We start from the raw sequence: 18,741 nt of genomic DNA on the forward strand, positions 1-18,741 counted from the left end.
GATTCAAATCTCACAGCTTGGATTGCTGCTGTCATAATCGGTTTGAGTTTCATGGTTTGTTCCAATTACGACAGTATTTGTAGCACTTGTGTTGAAGAGACATTCTGCATCTGTCAAGCGTTGTAAGTATACAACTAGTTTCATCGATAACTTCACATCCAGCTTTTGAGAGTTTAAACATTCATAAACATCAAAGTGTCCACTACTGAAATCATCACCTGTCAATCTAAGATGTTTAAGAGGCATTGGCGGTTGTCGAAAGGTGTAAAATATTTGGCCATTTCGGTACACTTGAAAGCGACAACTGACCAATTCAGCGGCAGCCATCAACTCACATGCAGATGCATAGGTGAAGGGCTTAAGCATTTCACTCTTGTGGTGCTCCTGTGTAGTATAATTATCTCCTGTACCGTCATCAGTCCACACCTTGAACCTGTCCCAGTCATTCAATACATAAGACACAATGTTCCTCCGGATATCAAGAGTGAGCGTGATATGGCCGTGCAATATGTAACAAAGAGAATGGAAAAGGTAGGTGCCATCTCCGGGCATGGAAACCACTTGGTAAATGACAGTTCTTTGATTGATAGTGATCACCTCGATAGACATGTTAATGGGGGTACGGTTGGAATGATAAAGGAAATGGGTACCTGAACAATGTAAAGTAAGTCTAAAATACCTACACAATAACTATAATCGTAATAAATGAACAATAAAACAGCGGAGAAGCCGTGGATTAAATAAAAAGGCTGTAGTTATCAGTAGGGAGACGTGAATCCCGTGGCGAAGCAAGGAAGGGAATGTAGAGACTGGAGCAACGGACAGCCTTATATAGGCAGGCAGCCAACAACATGGGAGGCGTTGGGATGGGGGACCCAACGCCGCTTCACACGGTGACCGAACTGCAGGCTATGGACGTATATATGTACGTAAGTAGGATTCAGTTAGCGTTGGGAACCCGCGTACCAAATTTCTTGAAGATGGGCCCATAAGTAACAAAGACCGTTTAAAACTTCAATATGGCGGCCGACAGTGGCATCATACCACCGAAATAAGTACCAAATTTCAGCCTTCTACCTACACGGGAAGTTGGAGAATTAGTGACGTTGGAAAGTTCAATATGGCGGCCGACAGTGGCATCATACCACTGAAATAAGTACGTACATCGGTTTTGGTTAGCTCAGGGAAGCCAGCTACCAAATTTCGTGAAGATGGGGCCATAAATAAGAAAGTTCAACATGGCGGACGTTGTTGACCGTTATGACTGTTAAGCGTAGAATTTCGAAATGAAACCTGCTTAACTTTTGTAAGTAAGCTGTAAGGAATGAGCCTGCCAAATTTCAGCCTTCTACCTACACGGGAAGTTGTAGAATTAGTGACGCTGGAAAGTTCAATATGGCGGCCGACAGTGGCATCATACCACTGAAATAAGTACGTACATCGGTTTCGGTTAGCGCAAAGAAGCCACCTACCAAATTTCGTGAAGATGGGGCCATAAATAAGAAAGTTCAACATGGTGGACGTTGTTGACTGTTATGACCGTTATGACCGTTACGTGTAGAATTTCGAAATGAAACCTGCTTAACTTTTGTAAGTAAGCTGTAAGGAATAAGCCTGGTAAATTTCAGCTTTCTACCTACACGGGAAGTTGGAGAATTAGTGATAAGTGAGTCAGTGAGTCAGTCAGTCAGTGAGGGCTTTGCCTTTTATTAGTATATATATATATATATATAGGTTTATTCACAAAACAAAGTGACACCCTCATGATTTAAGATGGCTATCACAAAGCCCATGTGCCTTTCTGCACAGGGGTCTCTCCTTCACTAGGAAGACAAGGGTCACCCATCACAGGTAATCAAGAGTGAAATGAATAGTAAATGGTGATAGAAGTTAAAGTAAATCTGGAAAATGTCACACAAGTCATTTCCGCCTATTGTGAACAAAAAGCTGTGGAAAAGGAAGAATAGATTGTCTTCCATAAATAAAATGGAACGTCTCCTATGTTTTTTTCCACGCTGATCTTTTGAAACTACAGCAAATGTGATATCACTTGCAATGCAGTGTTATTTTATTGAAAAAATATCCTTTTGTAGCATGCAGCTATGACCGTTACCTTATTCTTACAGGTAGAATTTTATTGAAAAATATAGTATTTTCTTTATTTACAATACAATCTATAATTCATCGTAGGATATCTAATACTATATAGTGATGTACAGTATTTCAAGGCTTCTAGTGTGTTTGCATCCTTCCCACTGTTATATTTTTCTGTTACCTAGAGTATTAGCTTCAAAAAAGCAAAGCAAACAAAACTAAACGTAAAATAAAAAGGCAGAGCAGGGGTGATAATGCCTCCCATCACTACACAATTAACTTTCATTCATCCATTTGTAAAACTCATTTAAATCCATCTTCTCATTTAAACTGTTGTGGTTTAGACATAATGCCTGATTTCCTGGCATGCTTACAAAGATGAAACTGTGTAGGAGGCAACCTGGGGGAGACCCAATTAGGGATTTTTCAACTGCCAAAGTAAAGATATAAACAATGAAATAACATCTTGTTTAACTGATATAGAAGTGCAATTAAAAGACTGGAATGAAAACCAAACCCCATAGTGGCCCTCCAGGAAAACGACAGAGTACTCCTGCTCATCTTATCCCATCCCAACTGGACATACTGCAGAAGTCCAGTCTGGAAGAGCTGGCAGTGCATTGCAGGTCTTATTATTAACGTATAAAGTATTATTGCAAATTAAGTGTGTCATAAAAGTATCACCTGGAATCATCTACTCTTTAAAGTATATTTTGTACCTGCATCTGTTCTGCTGGCCTTTGAGCCTTGTCAGACTTGGTTTAAAAATACTGAAGCCACTCCCTACAGTAAAAACCTGTACATTTAACCAAAGACACAGAACTTAATAAAGCTTAGCCATCAGGAGAAGACACCATGGATAATTGTGTTTCACAGGGCTACAGACCTCAGGTGGAATGGCATCAGTTAACTTTGAGTGACAGAAAAAGAGGGCACTGCTCTAGAGCCAAATTCTATGATATAAACCCTAAAATAAGAGAAGACTAATTTTGCCACCTATGATGGGAATGACCAGCACCTGGTACACCAAGATGACAGTCCCCCCCTTTTTTTTTTTAGGAATCAGTGGCTCCAAGAGGTTTATATGGTAAAGGTCATCTTTAAAGAAAGCAGCATATCTTTGTTTTTTATTTTATTCACTGATCAAAAAGGTTTGAGCTCAATAATTTACAATGGAAACTGGCATGGTTTGGTGGGTCTAGAATGTAGGCTTATGGCTATTAGAAGTTTTGTTTCTAATTTGGTAGCTCGATTTATATATTCACATTGATGTATGCATTTTAGCTGGACTATAACTATATATTTGTTTTAATAAATTTCACAGTACTTGGTAAATGGTGCCAAAGAAATCTAGTAGATATTTGGTAAATGAGTATAAATTTGACTTAGCATTTCAGAACTCAGAATATATTATCTTATTTAAAAATGTCTACGCGTGGAAGTGTGTGTGTCTGTCTGTCCAGCCTGGACGTGCGAGGCTACAGCATAAAGCTCAAAAAGCCAGCAAAGGCGCCCCCAAGTTAATAAGTCGGAGACAAACTCGCTTAGTTGCTGATAGACAAAGTGGGTGAGCACGTCTGCAAAATGAAACCGGCGACTCTGTATTTCAATTTTTTTAGTTTCTAGGAGCCCGGTGTTTATACAGCATAGCTAATTTACAATATGTGTTAACATAAATATAATGATATATCAATATAACAATATAACATAGTAAATTGATTAATTGATTGATGGTAGTTTCATTTGACAAACAAAATGACAGTTTCATATAGAATATTATAATAATAATAATAATAATAATAATAATAATAATAATATAATAATAATGGCAGCATGGTGGCGCACTGGTAGCGCTGCTGCCTCACAGTTAGGAGACCCGGGTTTGCTTCCCGGGTCCTCCCTGCGTGGAGTTTGCATGTTCTCCCTGTGTCTGTGTGGGTTTCCTCCGGGTGCTCTGGGTTCCTCCAAAGACGTGCAGGTTAGGTGCATTGGCGATCCTAAATTGTCCCTAGTGTGTGTGCTTGGTGTGGGGTGTGTGTGTGTCCTGTGGTGGGCTGGCGCCCTGCCCAGGGTTTGTTTCCTGCCCTGTGCACTGTGTTGGTGGTCATTGGCTCTAGCAGACCCCCATGACCCTGTAGTTAGGATATAGCGGGTTGGATAATGGATGGATGGATAATAATAATAATGGTATGTTTAATTAAAGTTCTTTACATTTATGAAAATTCAAATTGATGTAATAGTCTTTTCTTGATTTCATCTTGGTGAACTCAATTTATTTTAAATTCATTGTCTGGGCTAGTTAACCCTTCTCTGATAATGTTGCTGAGAATTACATGAATCAGAAGATATATGTGCAGTATGGACTGTATATATCACACAAATGTCTGCTACATTGTATGATATAGTTTTTCTATACATTTCAATAATTTCACAGTAATACTAATATAGAATACTAACAATAAGTGCAGTAATATAAAACAGGCATAACACAATATGTAATATAGTATGTAACAAAACCAGCAAAGTACACCAGGAATGACAGCCAAAAAATGATTGGTGTACCAGCTTGGCAACCTCTTTTAATAAAGCAAAAAGAAACAACAGCTGACAAAAGCCAAAAAACAAAAGCATTTGATTAGCCATGAGACAACAAAAGGTTAGGATGGTTGTCTGAATCGGGTGTCAGTTTGACATCTGATGCCACCTTCCGGGAACGGACTGAATTTATAGGTCTTGTGCTGGAAAGGGCAGAGCCTTCTCTGGACATTGGGGTGGAGCCTTCTCTGGCTGTTGGGGCGGAGCCTTCTCTGGCTGTTGGGGCGGAGCCTTCTCTGGACATTGGGGTGGAGCCTTCTCTGGCTGTTGGGGCGGAGCCTTCTCTGGCTGTTGGGGTGGGGTTCTTCTTTGAGTGTCTTTCTGGAACAAATTGAAAGTATTCTTAGCATCAGAGAACAAATTATTTATTAACAATGTCTTTGATTCTGTGACTGTGCTTACTATCCATTTGAGCTTGTAAGTAATACAATAGACATTAGTTAAGCCCAAGGTTGTAAGAAGTTTGATTGTGTTGGGGAATTGGGGCTTGGTGGCACCCCCTACTAGTTACACATTTTTTATCAGAACTGTAAGTATATTTTTTTCTGAAGGATGCTGAGTCCTTCTGTAGGTAAAAATTAAACCAAATTATTGGTTTTCTGACATAATCACTATAAAAAATAGCTACTTTTTTAAGTGTGCAGTTTTTGGCAGTTATGCCATTAAACTTGCCTGCCTGCCACAGCAGCACCTACCTTACATCTCTAGAGTTCTGGGTTCACGTCCTGGCCTTGTCATTGTTTGTGCAGAGTTTACACGTTCCCCTTCTGAATGGAGTTTACATATTCCCCTGAAGTGTGTGGGGTTTCTTTGGGTATTTCCATTTTTCCCTAAAAAGTTGTTTATTGGCATCTCTACATTAGTCCCATAAGTGTAGATGTAGGTGTGTATGGGTGATTACCTGGCGCCTCATTCAGAGATGGTTCCTACTCTCTGCTTGATGATAGAGTGAAAGTCTTCAGTTCTTAGAAACATAAACTGTATTAAAAAGGTTTGATAATGGAAACATAAATTGATGATTAACTGCCTGCCTTTTTCAAACTCAAAAGTGAAAAGCAGTGGGTGTCTCCACAGTGTCTTCGTGTTTTTTATTCCAGCTTCATTATCAGTTAGCCTATAAACGTCATTTGTGAAAAATGTGCTCATACTACAGTGAGCTTAACTGTAGTACATTGTTGGTAGACAACACTTTAAAATGATGAAACCATGGGAGAAAAACAAATCAAAAAGACAATAAATATTAGTTGAAGGTAAGGTGGGAAATCTTGTGCTACAGAAAGAAGCTGACTTTTAAAGTTTGAAACCTACTGAAGAATTTCAAAGGCACATTATGGCCTACAATGGTCCGAGCAAGACAATGAATGATGCACGTTATGCTACAAACAGCATGAAACACTCCATTCCATTATTAAAGAAATGATCCCAGTTCGATTGAATGGGTTGACATGCCACCTTCTGGGACAGGAATAAAGGAAAATACCTCTTACAAACCAGAGAGGCCTTCTGGGAAGCAAGACTCCCAATAATCTGTAGATGCATTGTGTGGTCCAGATTACCCCAGTCTTCTTCCACTTTGTTTGTGTAATAAGATCATTCCAGTTCTTCGTGTGGTGATCAGGTTGTATCAATCTCAGTCTTGTATGGCCCCGTTCCACAATTTTTGCTGAATGGTATAGTGGTCGATACAGTGCATCATATTTATGGAGGTATAATATTGCTGATTATGGCTTCTTATATGAAGTAAAACTTAAGACAGCTTCATTGCCTTCATTTTCACCAGTTTATTGCTGCAGTGGTGGCGATTGTGTTGGCTTGCTTTTTTCTACACAGAAAAGAATTATGGCCTATCCCAGGCACAGTGGATGAGACATCAAAGCATTGTAGGACCCACTGATGCACACTCTCACAATTGTGGTTAAGATTGCATTTGGTGTGTCCAACAAGCAAGATGTTATTAAAAAGCAAGGAACAAGAGAGGAAAATGTATTAAAGGGGCTAATAGGAACAGATCATTATAAACTAAGCTGAAAACTGACACAGGGAGATCTGAACAAATGTGACAAAACCAAAATGAAAACTCACTCAAAACGAAGAGCAAGATGTCCAAACTATAACTAAATAGCCATTTCTCAACTACAATAATTGCATGATTATTAACTGTTTGTTTCTATTATCCAAAAATGTAGATACCATGTGCTATGTGCCACTCTCTTAAAAAGACTCTGTATGATGATGTCACGCATCACATCAGCTGCCAACCATGATATTAAGACATGATTGCACTCTTAGTTATAGCATCATTACTACAGAGAACTGAATGGAATCATCAGAACACAGCCCAAAACAGCGGCATCCACAGACAAAATCACACTGTGGTGACATCAATGATAGATATTAATAAAAACAAAACAATCATAATCAAATAAATATTCTATGCAGCATCCAGAGAGGGTTTATAATGCTCAGAAATGTTAATTCCAAAATGGATTCATTGGAAAGTGCATTGACTGACGCAATATTGCTCCGCTTTCATTTCCAAACAGTGTTTTTAAAGTTGAATGATTTCCTTCCACACTAGCATTTTCACATTGTTTATGAAAGTATCTCGGCCACACTAAAATGACCAAACATGCGCATGATGCGGGCGCTCACCTACATTGGACATGTGTGGATTGCTGCAAAAATCCTTGAAAGGATGGTAATGCCACCAGCCACAAAATAAACTGATCGGTAAATGCAGCGACTGGTAATTTATTTATCTTTTGTGCATGCATGCAGTATTCAAGTTGTACTAACTGCAATTTAGGTGCATACAGGTAAGCAACGCAATAAGTGCCATGTAAAGCAACTCTTCTATGTCTGCTAGGCTGGAAAAGGTTTCTCTTATGTGAAGGGTGACCAATCAGGGAATAAAACAAAGTAATGAGCAGAATCAAATCAGAGAAGACAAGTCACAGTGCAATTAGAGCCTGCGTTTTCAAACATCTGTATTATTGCCCATCTACAGTATGTCACAACACTAAGGCTGTACTTTCAAAAGTATAAGGCTTGTGACAGAACCAGTAGGAGGCATGCCAGCCACCCAACCTGACACAGACAGACATGGGAGGCACACTTATAAAGCACGAGTGCTTTTATTTTTTTGTTTCTTCACTTGTGGAGAACGTCTTCCCCGTTCCTACGAGCCCACAACACAGTCCAAGCACAAACAGCACACCTTAACACAATTCTCTTTTTCTCTATTCTTTTCCTTCTCTTTTCATTCTCCTCCACTCCTCTTCAGCAAGCTTCGTCTCCCTCCTTCCAACTCTGGCTCACCGAGTACTGTCTGCTGGCTCCTCTTATATGTTACCCGGTTCTTGATGATCTACTTCCGGCAGCACTTTCGGGTGTGGTGAAAGGATTGCCCTTACGATCCCAGCAGGGCTGTAGACATCTCCATCTCCCATGAAGCCCTGTGGGAGTCTGAAGCACCAGTGCAACCCATGGGAGCTGCCATCCAGCATCCTGGGGGAGGTACTCTTCTGCCCATGTTTGCTCTCCCGGTCCTCTCAGCAAAGAGGTGTCCTGGCAAGGACCCCAGCCATCTGTGACAGGCTCTATAGAGTATTTTCAAGAGTCTTCATTTTTGGGGATAATTTGGAGTAAAGGTGAAAACAGAGACTAATGTTTTTAAATGGAAAGCCTCAAACCCATGCAGGGCCAGTTAGGGGTCAACATGTCATTGACTGAAAGATGCAAACTTCATAGAGAAGACACAGGGAGTTGAATGTTTTCCATTCTAACAAGTAATACAGTTTGTTTATTTGGGCAATGGCAGTTTTTGCCTCTGGAAGTATTTGAAGGTCAATGGTGCTCAGTGAGATGAATTCATATTTTGGTAACCTTAGTATCATTCTGGAATTTTTGGTCAGCCTCAACTTTTGGACTATGTTTTAGTCCAGGTGCATTAATTTAAGCAATCTTTCTTTTTTATTACTTTTGTCATGATTCAGTCTTATTCCTTTGGGCACTTATACTCCTGATCTTTATTTTATTTTAATCAGACTCCAAATAAAAGAATGAATGAACACAGAAAGCAGCCATGGAATTCATAACAGAACACTTAGATTAAAATGAGAGACCAAAAGCTATAGTGGGTGCTTATTCTTGTATATCAGCCCCAAAACTTAATTTTAGCTATTAGGCAGTCATTAAAATTGCAAGAATCACTAACTGATTGATGCCTTGAAGATATGATTAAACTGGCATTGCTCTGTCATTTCAAGATTCACCTGGAATTTCATGTCACTTGACTAAAGACAGTATTACTACTTCCCTTGTCTCATCCCTCTAAGTTTTCCCCAGTTCCTGTTGATGGTGATGATGAATATGGGGTATAGGTGATTATTGATCCTTAATTATGGGGGCTAAGAGTCTAATAGTTCGTTGGAAAGGATATTACCTGGAGGATTAGTCTGATGTGTATATGCCTCACCTTTAATGATAGTTCTATAGGTGAGAGGTTAGCCTGGTATGATATGCAGTGGTCTTCTTGTGGTGAACACCCAAATCTACCATAAATTTGTACATGTCAGACCTCGTGAGTTAAGGGCCTCTATTAGTGATGATAAATCTGGTAATGCTGTTGCTCCTCACTACATCGCCTAATGTCTCTCTTTCTCTCTTCTCCTCCCTTTCTGGGTTAAATTCCCATTAGGCCAATGGTCCTGTCTACGTCGTTTGTCCTCCTTTAAGGCGCAGATCCCCCTTATGGGGCAAACGCACAGCAACCCATTTTCTGCAGTATACATTAAGGAGAGGCAAACTAACAAAAGGCCAATAGTACATGTGGCACTCGCTACAACACATCATGTCATCGCCCTCCACCTATTTAAGATGATGGCATGCGTTCCTTAGTTATCCAAGTGTGGATCAGTGGCGTAGCTAGAGTTTGTGCCACTCGGAGCACGGCGATGCTTCACTTTGCCGCCCTCCAACATATCTGAATATGTTAACCAATTTAAATAGAAAATTAAAATGACGTATAGAGAAAAATTAAGATAAATTTTGCATAGATTTATTCATATATAGAGAAAAAACAATAATTTTCACATATAATTATTTATAAGCATCAACTAGACAAGAATATAGTATAGACACACTGATAAGCCGTGTTCTGATTATTAAGTTTAATATAATTACGCTGTGAAAAGCAGAACCAGTGTAGTGTACAAGTGAGAGCTGGGGATGTTTTCTATGCAGAGCAAGAACGCATTTGGATTGATAACGAAACAAAATTATAAATTGTAAATTAGTTGTTTATCTTCCTAGAAATGATTTTCGGTGTGATGACTGATGCCATCACAGAAGGAGAGTCTGAAAATTACTTTTGAAGCATTTGTGGATAGAAATCAGAGAATTTTACTTTTTTCATTTATGAGTGATATTTTTCTGAACCCTGCTGCTTACACATGAATTGTACTGAGCCTTTTGGCCAATAATGCCGCCCCCAAAAATGTGCCGCCTGGCACATTTTGTCCACACACTGAGGAGAGGCAAGACACATGACAGCCCGCATTGAGTTTGCTAAAAGACACCTGAAGGACTCTGAGATGGTGAGAAATAAGATTCTCTGGTCTGATGAGACCAAGATAGAACTTTTTGGCCTTAATTCTAAGCGGTATGTGTGGAGACAACCAGGCACTGCTCATCACTTGTCCAATACAGTCCCCACAGTGAAGCATGGCAGTGGCAGCATCATGCTGTCGGGGTGTTTTTCAGCTGCAGGGACAGGACGACTGGTTGCAATCGAGGGAAAGATGAATGCGGCCAAGTACAGGGATATCCTGGACAGAAACCTTCTCCAGAGTGCTAAGGACCTCAGACTGGGCCGAAGGTTTACCTTCCAACAAGACAATGACCCTAAGCACACAGCTAAAATAATGAAGTGGCTTCACAACAACTCTGTGACTGTTCTTGAATGGCCCAGCCAGAGCCCTGACTTAAACCCAATTGAGCATCTCTGGGGAGACCTAAAAATGGCTGTCCACCAACGTTTACCATCCAACCTGACAGAACTGGAGAGGATCTGCAAGGAGGAATGGCAGAGGATCCCCAAATCCAGGTGTGAAAAACTTGTTGCATCTTTCCCAAGAAGACTCATGGCTGTATTAGCTCAAAAGGGTGCTTCTACTAAATACTGAGCCAAGGGTCTGAATACTTAGGACCATGTGATATTTCAGTTTTTCTTTTTTAATAAATCTGCAACAATTTCAAAAATTCTTTTTTTTGTCTGTCAAAATGGGGTGCTGTGTGTACATTAATGAGGAAAAAAATTAATTTAAATGATCTTAGCAAATGGCTGCAATATAACAAAGAGTGAAAAATTGAAGGAGGTCTGAATACTTTCCGTACCCACTGTATATTTTTTAACTGTTCCTTGGCCTCTAACAATTCAATCTAGTTGTTATATTCCCATAAACTTCCTTATGTTTTTAACTTTATTAAAAAGAAGGTTTCTCATTTTCCAATCTTATTTTCTTTATGGACATCACTATGTTGTAGACTAGTTGCCTAGATGTGGCACCCTGTTTTGGAGATATTGAATCCAGAAGTCTTGCACCATAACGTTACTAGTCTGATGTTTTAAAAGCTGGCACCATTCATAGCTTATTGTTCAAGACTGGATTCATGAAAGCTAAAGCCTTTGCGTTGTTTCATGTAGTTAGTTTTGAATTATTTTTCTGTCCTCTGATTATGCTTTCTGTCTTGTGTTTCTTGGCTCTGTTTATCTGTACCCTTTTTGGCTTATGACCTACCGCTCTGTTCTTTGACTGTAATTTTGACTACATGTCTCGAGATTTGTAGTTTAATCTTCCTGATTACATCTCCAGTGTGAATTTGGACTTTTCCAGGCCATCTTCAGATTCCATTCTCTCTCAAAACTGCTGCTGCTTTGTACAAGCAATACAATCAACTTCAGTCTCATTCCGTTGACTGTTACATCTAATGTTTTTTTAGTTTAATCAGGATCTAAATAATTTAATGAACACCAACAAACACCATTATCCCACATTTCAAATAAATGTTTCACATTCTTGTCTAGCCAGGAATATCAGAGACGGTGGAAGAGGAGAGAGATGAACAATGTTGGCAAATCTACACAAAGACACCTACATTTTCTTCTTTTGTTTTTCAGTTTGGGATATTGATAAACTGTTTTCAACAAATAATCCAAACATTCTTGCTTTAATAAAATAATTTTATAGTTTATTCATAACACAAGGCATTAACTATATGCATATACAGTGGAACCTCGGTTTGCGAGCATAATTCGTTCTGGAAATGTGCTCGCAGTCCAAAGCACTCGTATATCAAAGTGAATTTCCCCATAAGAAATAACGGAAACTCAGATGATTCTTTCCACAACCCAAAACTATTCATATAAAAATGATTAATACAAAATATAAAGTAAAAATACATAAAACAAATTAACCTGCACTTTACCTTTAAAAAGAATCATGGCTGGTGTGAGTGAGTTTCTAAACTCTTGTGGGATTCCGCCCAACGGGACGACACACGAAAGAGTGTCCCAAAGCAAACGCAGTCTCCCAGGGCTGTAGCAGTTCGCCGTATAAGAGTATCCAAAAAGATCGCGGACATGCAGATGGAGAATAGGAGACGATTGTCCTCAAGAGAAGAGAGAGAGACGCGAGAAAGAGAGACGCGAGAAAGAGAGACGCATGCGCGAGCGAGCGAGATAAGAAGAGAGAGAGACGCACGCACAAGCGAGCGAGAGAAATAAGGAGAGAGATGCGTGCGAGCAAGAGAGATAAGGAGAGAGAGAGAGAGATGCGCGCGAGCGAGAGAGATAAGGAGAGAAAGAGACGCGCGAGAGAGAGAAGAACCATTAGCTCAGTTGTGATCACATGACGCTCAGCGAACAAAGTGTATCCATACTACTCATATTGCAAGACATCACTCGTTTATCAAGTCAAAATTTATTAAAAAATTTAGCTCGTCTTGCAAAACACTCGTAAACCAAGTTACTCGCAAACTGAGGTTTCACTGTATAGACAAAAGACAATGTACCATATGAACAGTGCAAAACATACATCTAAGTTGACTTAATTTCTCTCTCACTTTCTCTTAAAAAGAGGACACAAACTTAGGAATTATACACTGCTCACAAAAATTAAAGGAACACTTTAAAGAAACACATTAGATACATCAGATCTCAATATGAAGTTAAATATCTATACAAATAACGACAGGGCAATGTCTTAGGAACAAAAGGATGCCAAGTCTTTTAATGGAAATAAAAGTTTTCTGCCTACAGAGGGCTCAATTGTGTAGACACCCTAAAGTCAGAGTGAAATGAAGATGTGGCAGGCTAGTCCACTTTTTCAAAAACTTAATTTCTGCTCCTCAAAATGCTTTTCAGTATCTTGTGTGGCCCCCACGAGCTTGTATGCATGCTTGACAACGCCGGGCATGCTCCTAATGAGACGACGGATGGTGTCTTGTGGCATTTCCTCCCAGATCTGTATGAGGGCATCCCTGAGCTGTTGTACAGTCTGAGGAGCAACCTGGTGCCGCCTAATGGACCGAAACATAATGTCCCACAGATGTTCTATTGGGTTTAAGTCAGGGGATCGTGAAGGCCATTCAATTGTTTCAATTCCTTCATCCTCCAGGTACTGCCTGCATACTCTTGCCACATGAGGCCGGGCATTGTCGTGCATTAGGAGGAAACCAGGACCTACTGCACCAGCGTAGGGTCTGACAATGGGTTCAAGGATTTCATCTCGATACCTTATGGCAGTCAGAGCACCATTTCCTACGCAGTAGATGTCTGTGCGTCCCTCCATGGATATGCCTCCCCAGACCATCACTGACCCACCACCAAACCTGTCATGTTGAACGACGTTGCAGGCAGCATATCGTTCTCCTTGTCTTCTCCAGACTCTTTCACGCCTATCACAGCTGCTCAGGGTGAACCTGCTCTGTCTGTAAAAGTACAGGCGCCAGTGGCGGACTTGCCAATTCTGGTGTTCTTGAGCAAATGCCAGTCGAGCTCCACGGTGCTGGGCAGTGAGCACAGGGCCCACTACAGGACGTCGGGCCCTCAGGCCATCTTCATGAAGTCTGTTCCTGATTGTTTGGGTAGAGACATTCACACCAGTGGCCCTCTGGAGGTCATTCTGTAGGGCACGAGCAGTGCTCAGCCTGTTCCGCCTTGCACAAAGGAGCAGGTATCGGTCCTGCTGATGGGTTGAGGACCTTCTACGGCCCTGTCCAGCTCTCCGAGAATAACAGCCAGTCTCCTGAAATCTCCTCCATGTTCTGGAGATTGTGCTGGGAGACACATTAAACCTTCTTGCTGCAGCACGTGTGGATGTGCCATCCTGGAGAAGTTGGACAACCTGTGCAACTTCTGTAGGGTTAAGGAATCGCCTCATACTGCCAGTAGAGATAATTACTCAAGCCAAAACTAGCACGAGTGGAAAACCAGCCAAAAAAGATCAAGAGGGAGAAACTTGAAATGACCTCCACATGTAAAACCAGTCCTGTTTTGAGGGTTTTCTAATTGTTGCCACTTTAGTGCACCTGTCGTTAAGTCCATGAACACCAATACAGCTGAAAGTGATTAACAATGACCTCAGCTGCTTAACCAACCAGAAAATTATCAGACAGGTTTAATTGATTTCATGCCAGGCCCAATAAAAAAAGTGTTCCTTTAATTTTTGTGAGCAGTGTATGTCAACATTGTGACAACTATGTTTTGATTCTATAGGGTCTGTAATAGAGAGCAACATCAAGCAGTTATGTTGATAATTCTTTTTTTATGTCTAAAAATATTTAATTGTAAAAATAATCTTGCAGTAAGGAGAGCTACATAAGTCAGTTTTCGCCCGTTATACAATTATGACTCACCAGAACAGGCGAAAGACAAGGAGATTTATTATTTGTCTTGTGTGAGGGAATAAATGTGGCCAAAATGAAAGGGCATGGTGCTGACTGGCAGCTGGACTGGTGAGCAGGCTAATTCTGTTTGAGAGGGCGCTGATGGAATATACTGGTACAAGAGGTTGTCAAGGACCATTAGGACAGACTGAAATTGTAGCTTAAAGGACATGCTTTCTCTTTCTGTCTCTGTTGCTCCATCTGTCCAGATGCCATGATGCTGTCTCTGCCAGAGATCATGCTGGAGAAGAAACCATGCCAGACTAGAGACCAAATCAAAATACTAAGAGGGAGAGAGAGAGAGTCATCAGATAGTAAACATATTGGACACACAATGAACTGCTTATTGTAAAGATTGCATTGATGTTATTTTGTCACACTCGTGTTATTATATGCATTCCTAAAGTCTGAGATATAAGATTCCCCTTTGAATAACTTATCTGTCTGTTACAGGTCACACCTTAGAAAGTATGTTGAACGTAGCAGAAGCTGAGCACAGGCTGGGCTGATTCAAAGGGAGAAATTGTCAGTGCTAACACTGACACATAAAGGAAGGAGCGGACATTTTGGCTTATTGTGTGCACATAGGCCCAATCATTTCGTTGATAATTTGTGCATAGGTCTGACAATCAAAGTTGGTTAAAGTGAGTTATGGTCATTCTTATTGACCACTAATGCCTTAGTGTCTGAAATATGCTTGCAGGCATGTCATTTGATTGTGATTGATACTGATGTAGTTGCAGAAAACCTGCTAATTCAGGCCCAGCAAAGATATGATTCTTTGGCTTATTAAAGAATTTGACTCTAGCTGAGGTGGAGGTGGCTGAATGGTTCCAGTCAAAGGTTGTGGTCAGGCCTTTAGCTGCATCTTAAGTCTCATGTGCCGTGCCAAAGAAAAGAGAAGGCAAACCAATTTCTCTTAAAATGTGTTATTCGGATTAGACAAAAAAACAAAAAAAAAACAAATAAACTTTCAAATGGCAGGCAGTCTAAGTCCTCCCTAAGTACAACCTCTGGATGAGACAGCATGTACACTTGTTGCTAAACCTCTTATGGCACAGGGTCAGCATGACCAAGTGGGCCAGCAAAAGGGCTGGATAAAAAATGAGCATCTCTCTTCCAGTCTTGCAGACTGCCCACTGGTCGGTATGGTAACAGCCCTTTATTTAGCGGAGAGAGCCATCCGTATCTGCGGCCGGCTATTTGTCCTTGTCTAATTACTAATCCCGGCTTCAGCTCTCTCCTCGCTGATGACTAATGGAAGAGGGCGATCGGGGGAGGACTGGATGGGGCAGCGGGCAGTGATTTGTGGGCTAGGCACTCAGTCATCACCAGGGCTCCATTTGTCTTCCTGATGCTGGGGGCTCTTGGGCAGAAAATGGTTTAGAATTACTTCAATTTTCCAGCATTTTTATCCACTACTTTTTTTTTTTGGGTTAAGATAGACAGACCGGGGATGTAACTGAAACTTTGACATAGAGGATCACAGTTTTTCAGAAAGAAAGAAAGAAAGAAAGAAACAAATAAAGAAAGAAAGAAAGAAAGAAAGAAAGAAAGAAAGAAAGAAAGAAAGAAAGAAAGAAAGTTGCACTGCCATAAACAAATAATTTTGTGGAAAAAGGTGTCAGGTGATGGTTCTCTCCTGCAAAGTGTTGGCCAACATGGCCTGATGAAACTAAAGGTATTCGTTTTGTGATAAACCACAGTACATGAGGAGAAGAACCAGAGTAAGAAATGAGAGCGCAAGGAATAATTAGTTATAATACTGTGTTGTGGACCAGTGGAGAGAAGTTGTTTAAACATGGACAGTAAATTTGCACACAATGCAAGTAAAAATCCAAATCACATGGATTAATGTTTCCAGTGAGCATTCAGTGATGTCTGATAGGTTCATTTCCCCCTCTCATTCCAATCTGGAATGAGATTTTTTAAAACATTTTGACATTGTTTGCTAGACCACAGTGTTGTAGAAATTGTGTGTTTTAGTCAAAAATGTTATAGAAAGCTTAAGGTATGGAGTAAAGAAGACGAGAGGCGTCCTCATAGCTTTTCTGCAATGAAAGTCAATATTCTTCAATTGTTCCATGATGGTAGACTTGTGAGTTTTGAGAATTACCATAGCATGAGAGACTCAAGATGTCTGGCTATAATGGAAGCTTTTTGAAAATTTCCAGATGCACCACATCGCTAAATCTTAGAAAGAACTTGGCACTAAGCCACATCCAAATAGAACGGCAGCAGACTTGAAGTTTCTCCACTTCTGGATTATTTGAATTCCATCTGTCTGGTTATTCATTCACTCTTTTACCTAGAAATACAACTTCTGAACATACTACGGAGGTAAGGAGAGCTAATCATAATGGGGGTGGGATAGGACATCAGCTTATGACAGAGTACTCTTACATTCACTCACACTGCGTTAGTATACAGATACAGATTAGCCTAATATGAAACCACTGGGAGCCCAGGACCTGGAATTGGATGATGGTGGTACTTTTGATGCCTCCCTTTGCTCCTCACATTTACTATCTTATTGCTAAGTAGCTTGTAACATGAAGCAATCATTTGATCAGAGAGGTAGAGGAATTAATTAGAGGCAGAAGCATTTTGTCCTTTCATGTGACTTTTGGAGGTCAGAGTGTAAGGTCAGCTATTGTGCAGCACCCCTGGAGTTATGTTATTTTTTTCTTCCCAGGTTCAAGACCTTATTTTTCTGTGGTTGGATTTAAATTGTCGCCCATTGCACTTGCTGTCATCCCTGGGATCCACTTATGTCATTGTAACTGTGTCATTGCTGCTGCCTTAGGTGCATAAGGCTGTTGTGGTCTTCAGCTATTAAATTTACTGTTTGGAATAGTTGAGAAGTGAAGAGAAGATCAGATATGACAGGCCATAAACTATTTTCATCATGCTGTTGTAAATAAGACAAAACAAGAGATGTCAGTGTTGGGATCCCTAGTATGGAAAACCCCCATTTAGTTGCCATAGACAAAGTTTCTTAATGCACATTGTCAAACAATGATGTATCCTCCAGAAGGATGACCACTTTTTGTTTCAGTGTTCTTTTTATGTTGTCATAGCTCATGACGAGGAATAAAGCTTCCATTACTAGTTCTTCTCTGATGTGTTCTCCCCCATTCTAGGGACAGAAGCGGAAACCCAGATAAAGATGCACAAAGGTGCACCACTCTCCTTCTTCGCCCTGTGTATCCTTAAATTCATCACCATAAATCATTCCCCTGGTTAAAATGTTTGACAATATACTGTGTAATGTATTGTTCTGTGTTAGAGTTGAAGCTAAGTTCATTATCTAAGTGAAAAATATTAGAAATTATTTTGTAGACAAGGTGACAAACATGCTATTGTGGGCAGTGTCACCTCATGAACTTAGGCCCCAAGCTTACACTTGAACATTGTCTTCATGTTCTCATGGGTTTTCTCAGGTAAGAACTTTTCCTCCCAAATATCCGTGATATCAGATTAGAAGGTGATATGAACTTGAAACAATCCAGTGTGGGTGTAGGCTTAGCTGCATTTGAGAAAGAACTGTGAAGGACTGGTGCATCCTATCCCAGGAGTGAATATTTCTAATCTAGCGGCTTTTGTTACTAATGTACTATAGCTATGAGTGATTAGATAAAATATGGTGTATGGGAGTTTTAAAGAATAAGATAGATAGATAGATAGATAGATAGATAGATAGATAGATAGATAGATAGATAGATAGATAGATAGATAGATAGATAGCTCTTGAACCAAACACCTTTTGTTCAGTTCTTTCCCTCTTCTCTGGACTTCTCCTTCTGCCTTTTCACCTCTCCTCCCGACCTTCGCCTTCTTCCTCCCGACTCAACTCTCTCACTTGAGGAAGGTGACCTCTTTAATAATCACCCGGGCCTGCTCCAGGTGCTCTCCAATGAACTTCCGGCAGAACTTCCTGGTGTGGCAGAAGTGTCGCATGAGCACCCGGAAGCACTCCGGGTACCGTTGGAATTCCTTCCCCCTAGCATCTCTGGGTGTGGCGGAACTGCTGGCCTCTTACAACTGTCTGGGCCACCCTAGCAGTGGCCCTCCTGTGGTCCAGGGGAGGTATTGTCCCTCTCC

The 18,741-nt window shown here is 40.5% G+C and overlaps 1 protein-coding gene across 2 annotated transcripts in view; it reads right to left on the bottom strand.

Moving 5' to 3' along the window:
* Nucleotides 1-4,644: 4,644 nt before the first annotated feature.
* LOC120514902 (late cornified envelope-like proline-rich protein 1) overlaps nt 4,645-18,741 on the bottom strand; it is a 29,459-nt gene continuing 15,362 nt past the window's right edge. Inside the window, exon 2 of one of the 2 annotated variants that reach the window (XM_039735538.1) lies at nt 4,645-5,006. In XM_039735538.1, coding sequence (XP_039591472.1) covers nt 4,752-5,006 — 255 coding nt within the window. In that variant the 3' untranslated portion in view covers nt 4,645-4,751. Of the gene's footprint in view, nt 5,011-18,741 lie in introns of both variants that reach the window. The other variant, XM_039735539.1, reaches the window with a different exon arrangement.

The sequence above is a fragment of the Polypterus senegalus genome, chromosome 14 (assembly GCF_016835505.1).
Source record: "Polypterus senegalus isolate Bchr_013 chromosome 14, ASM1683550v1, whole genome shotgun sequence".
Lineage (NCBI taxonomy): Eukaryota > Metazoa > Chordata > Cladistia > Polypteriformes > Polypteridae > Polypterus > Polypterus senegalus.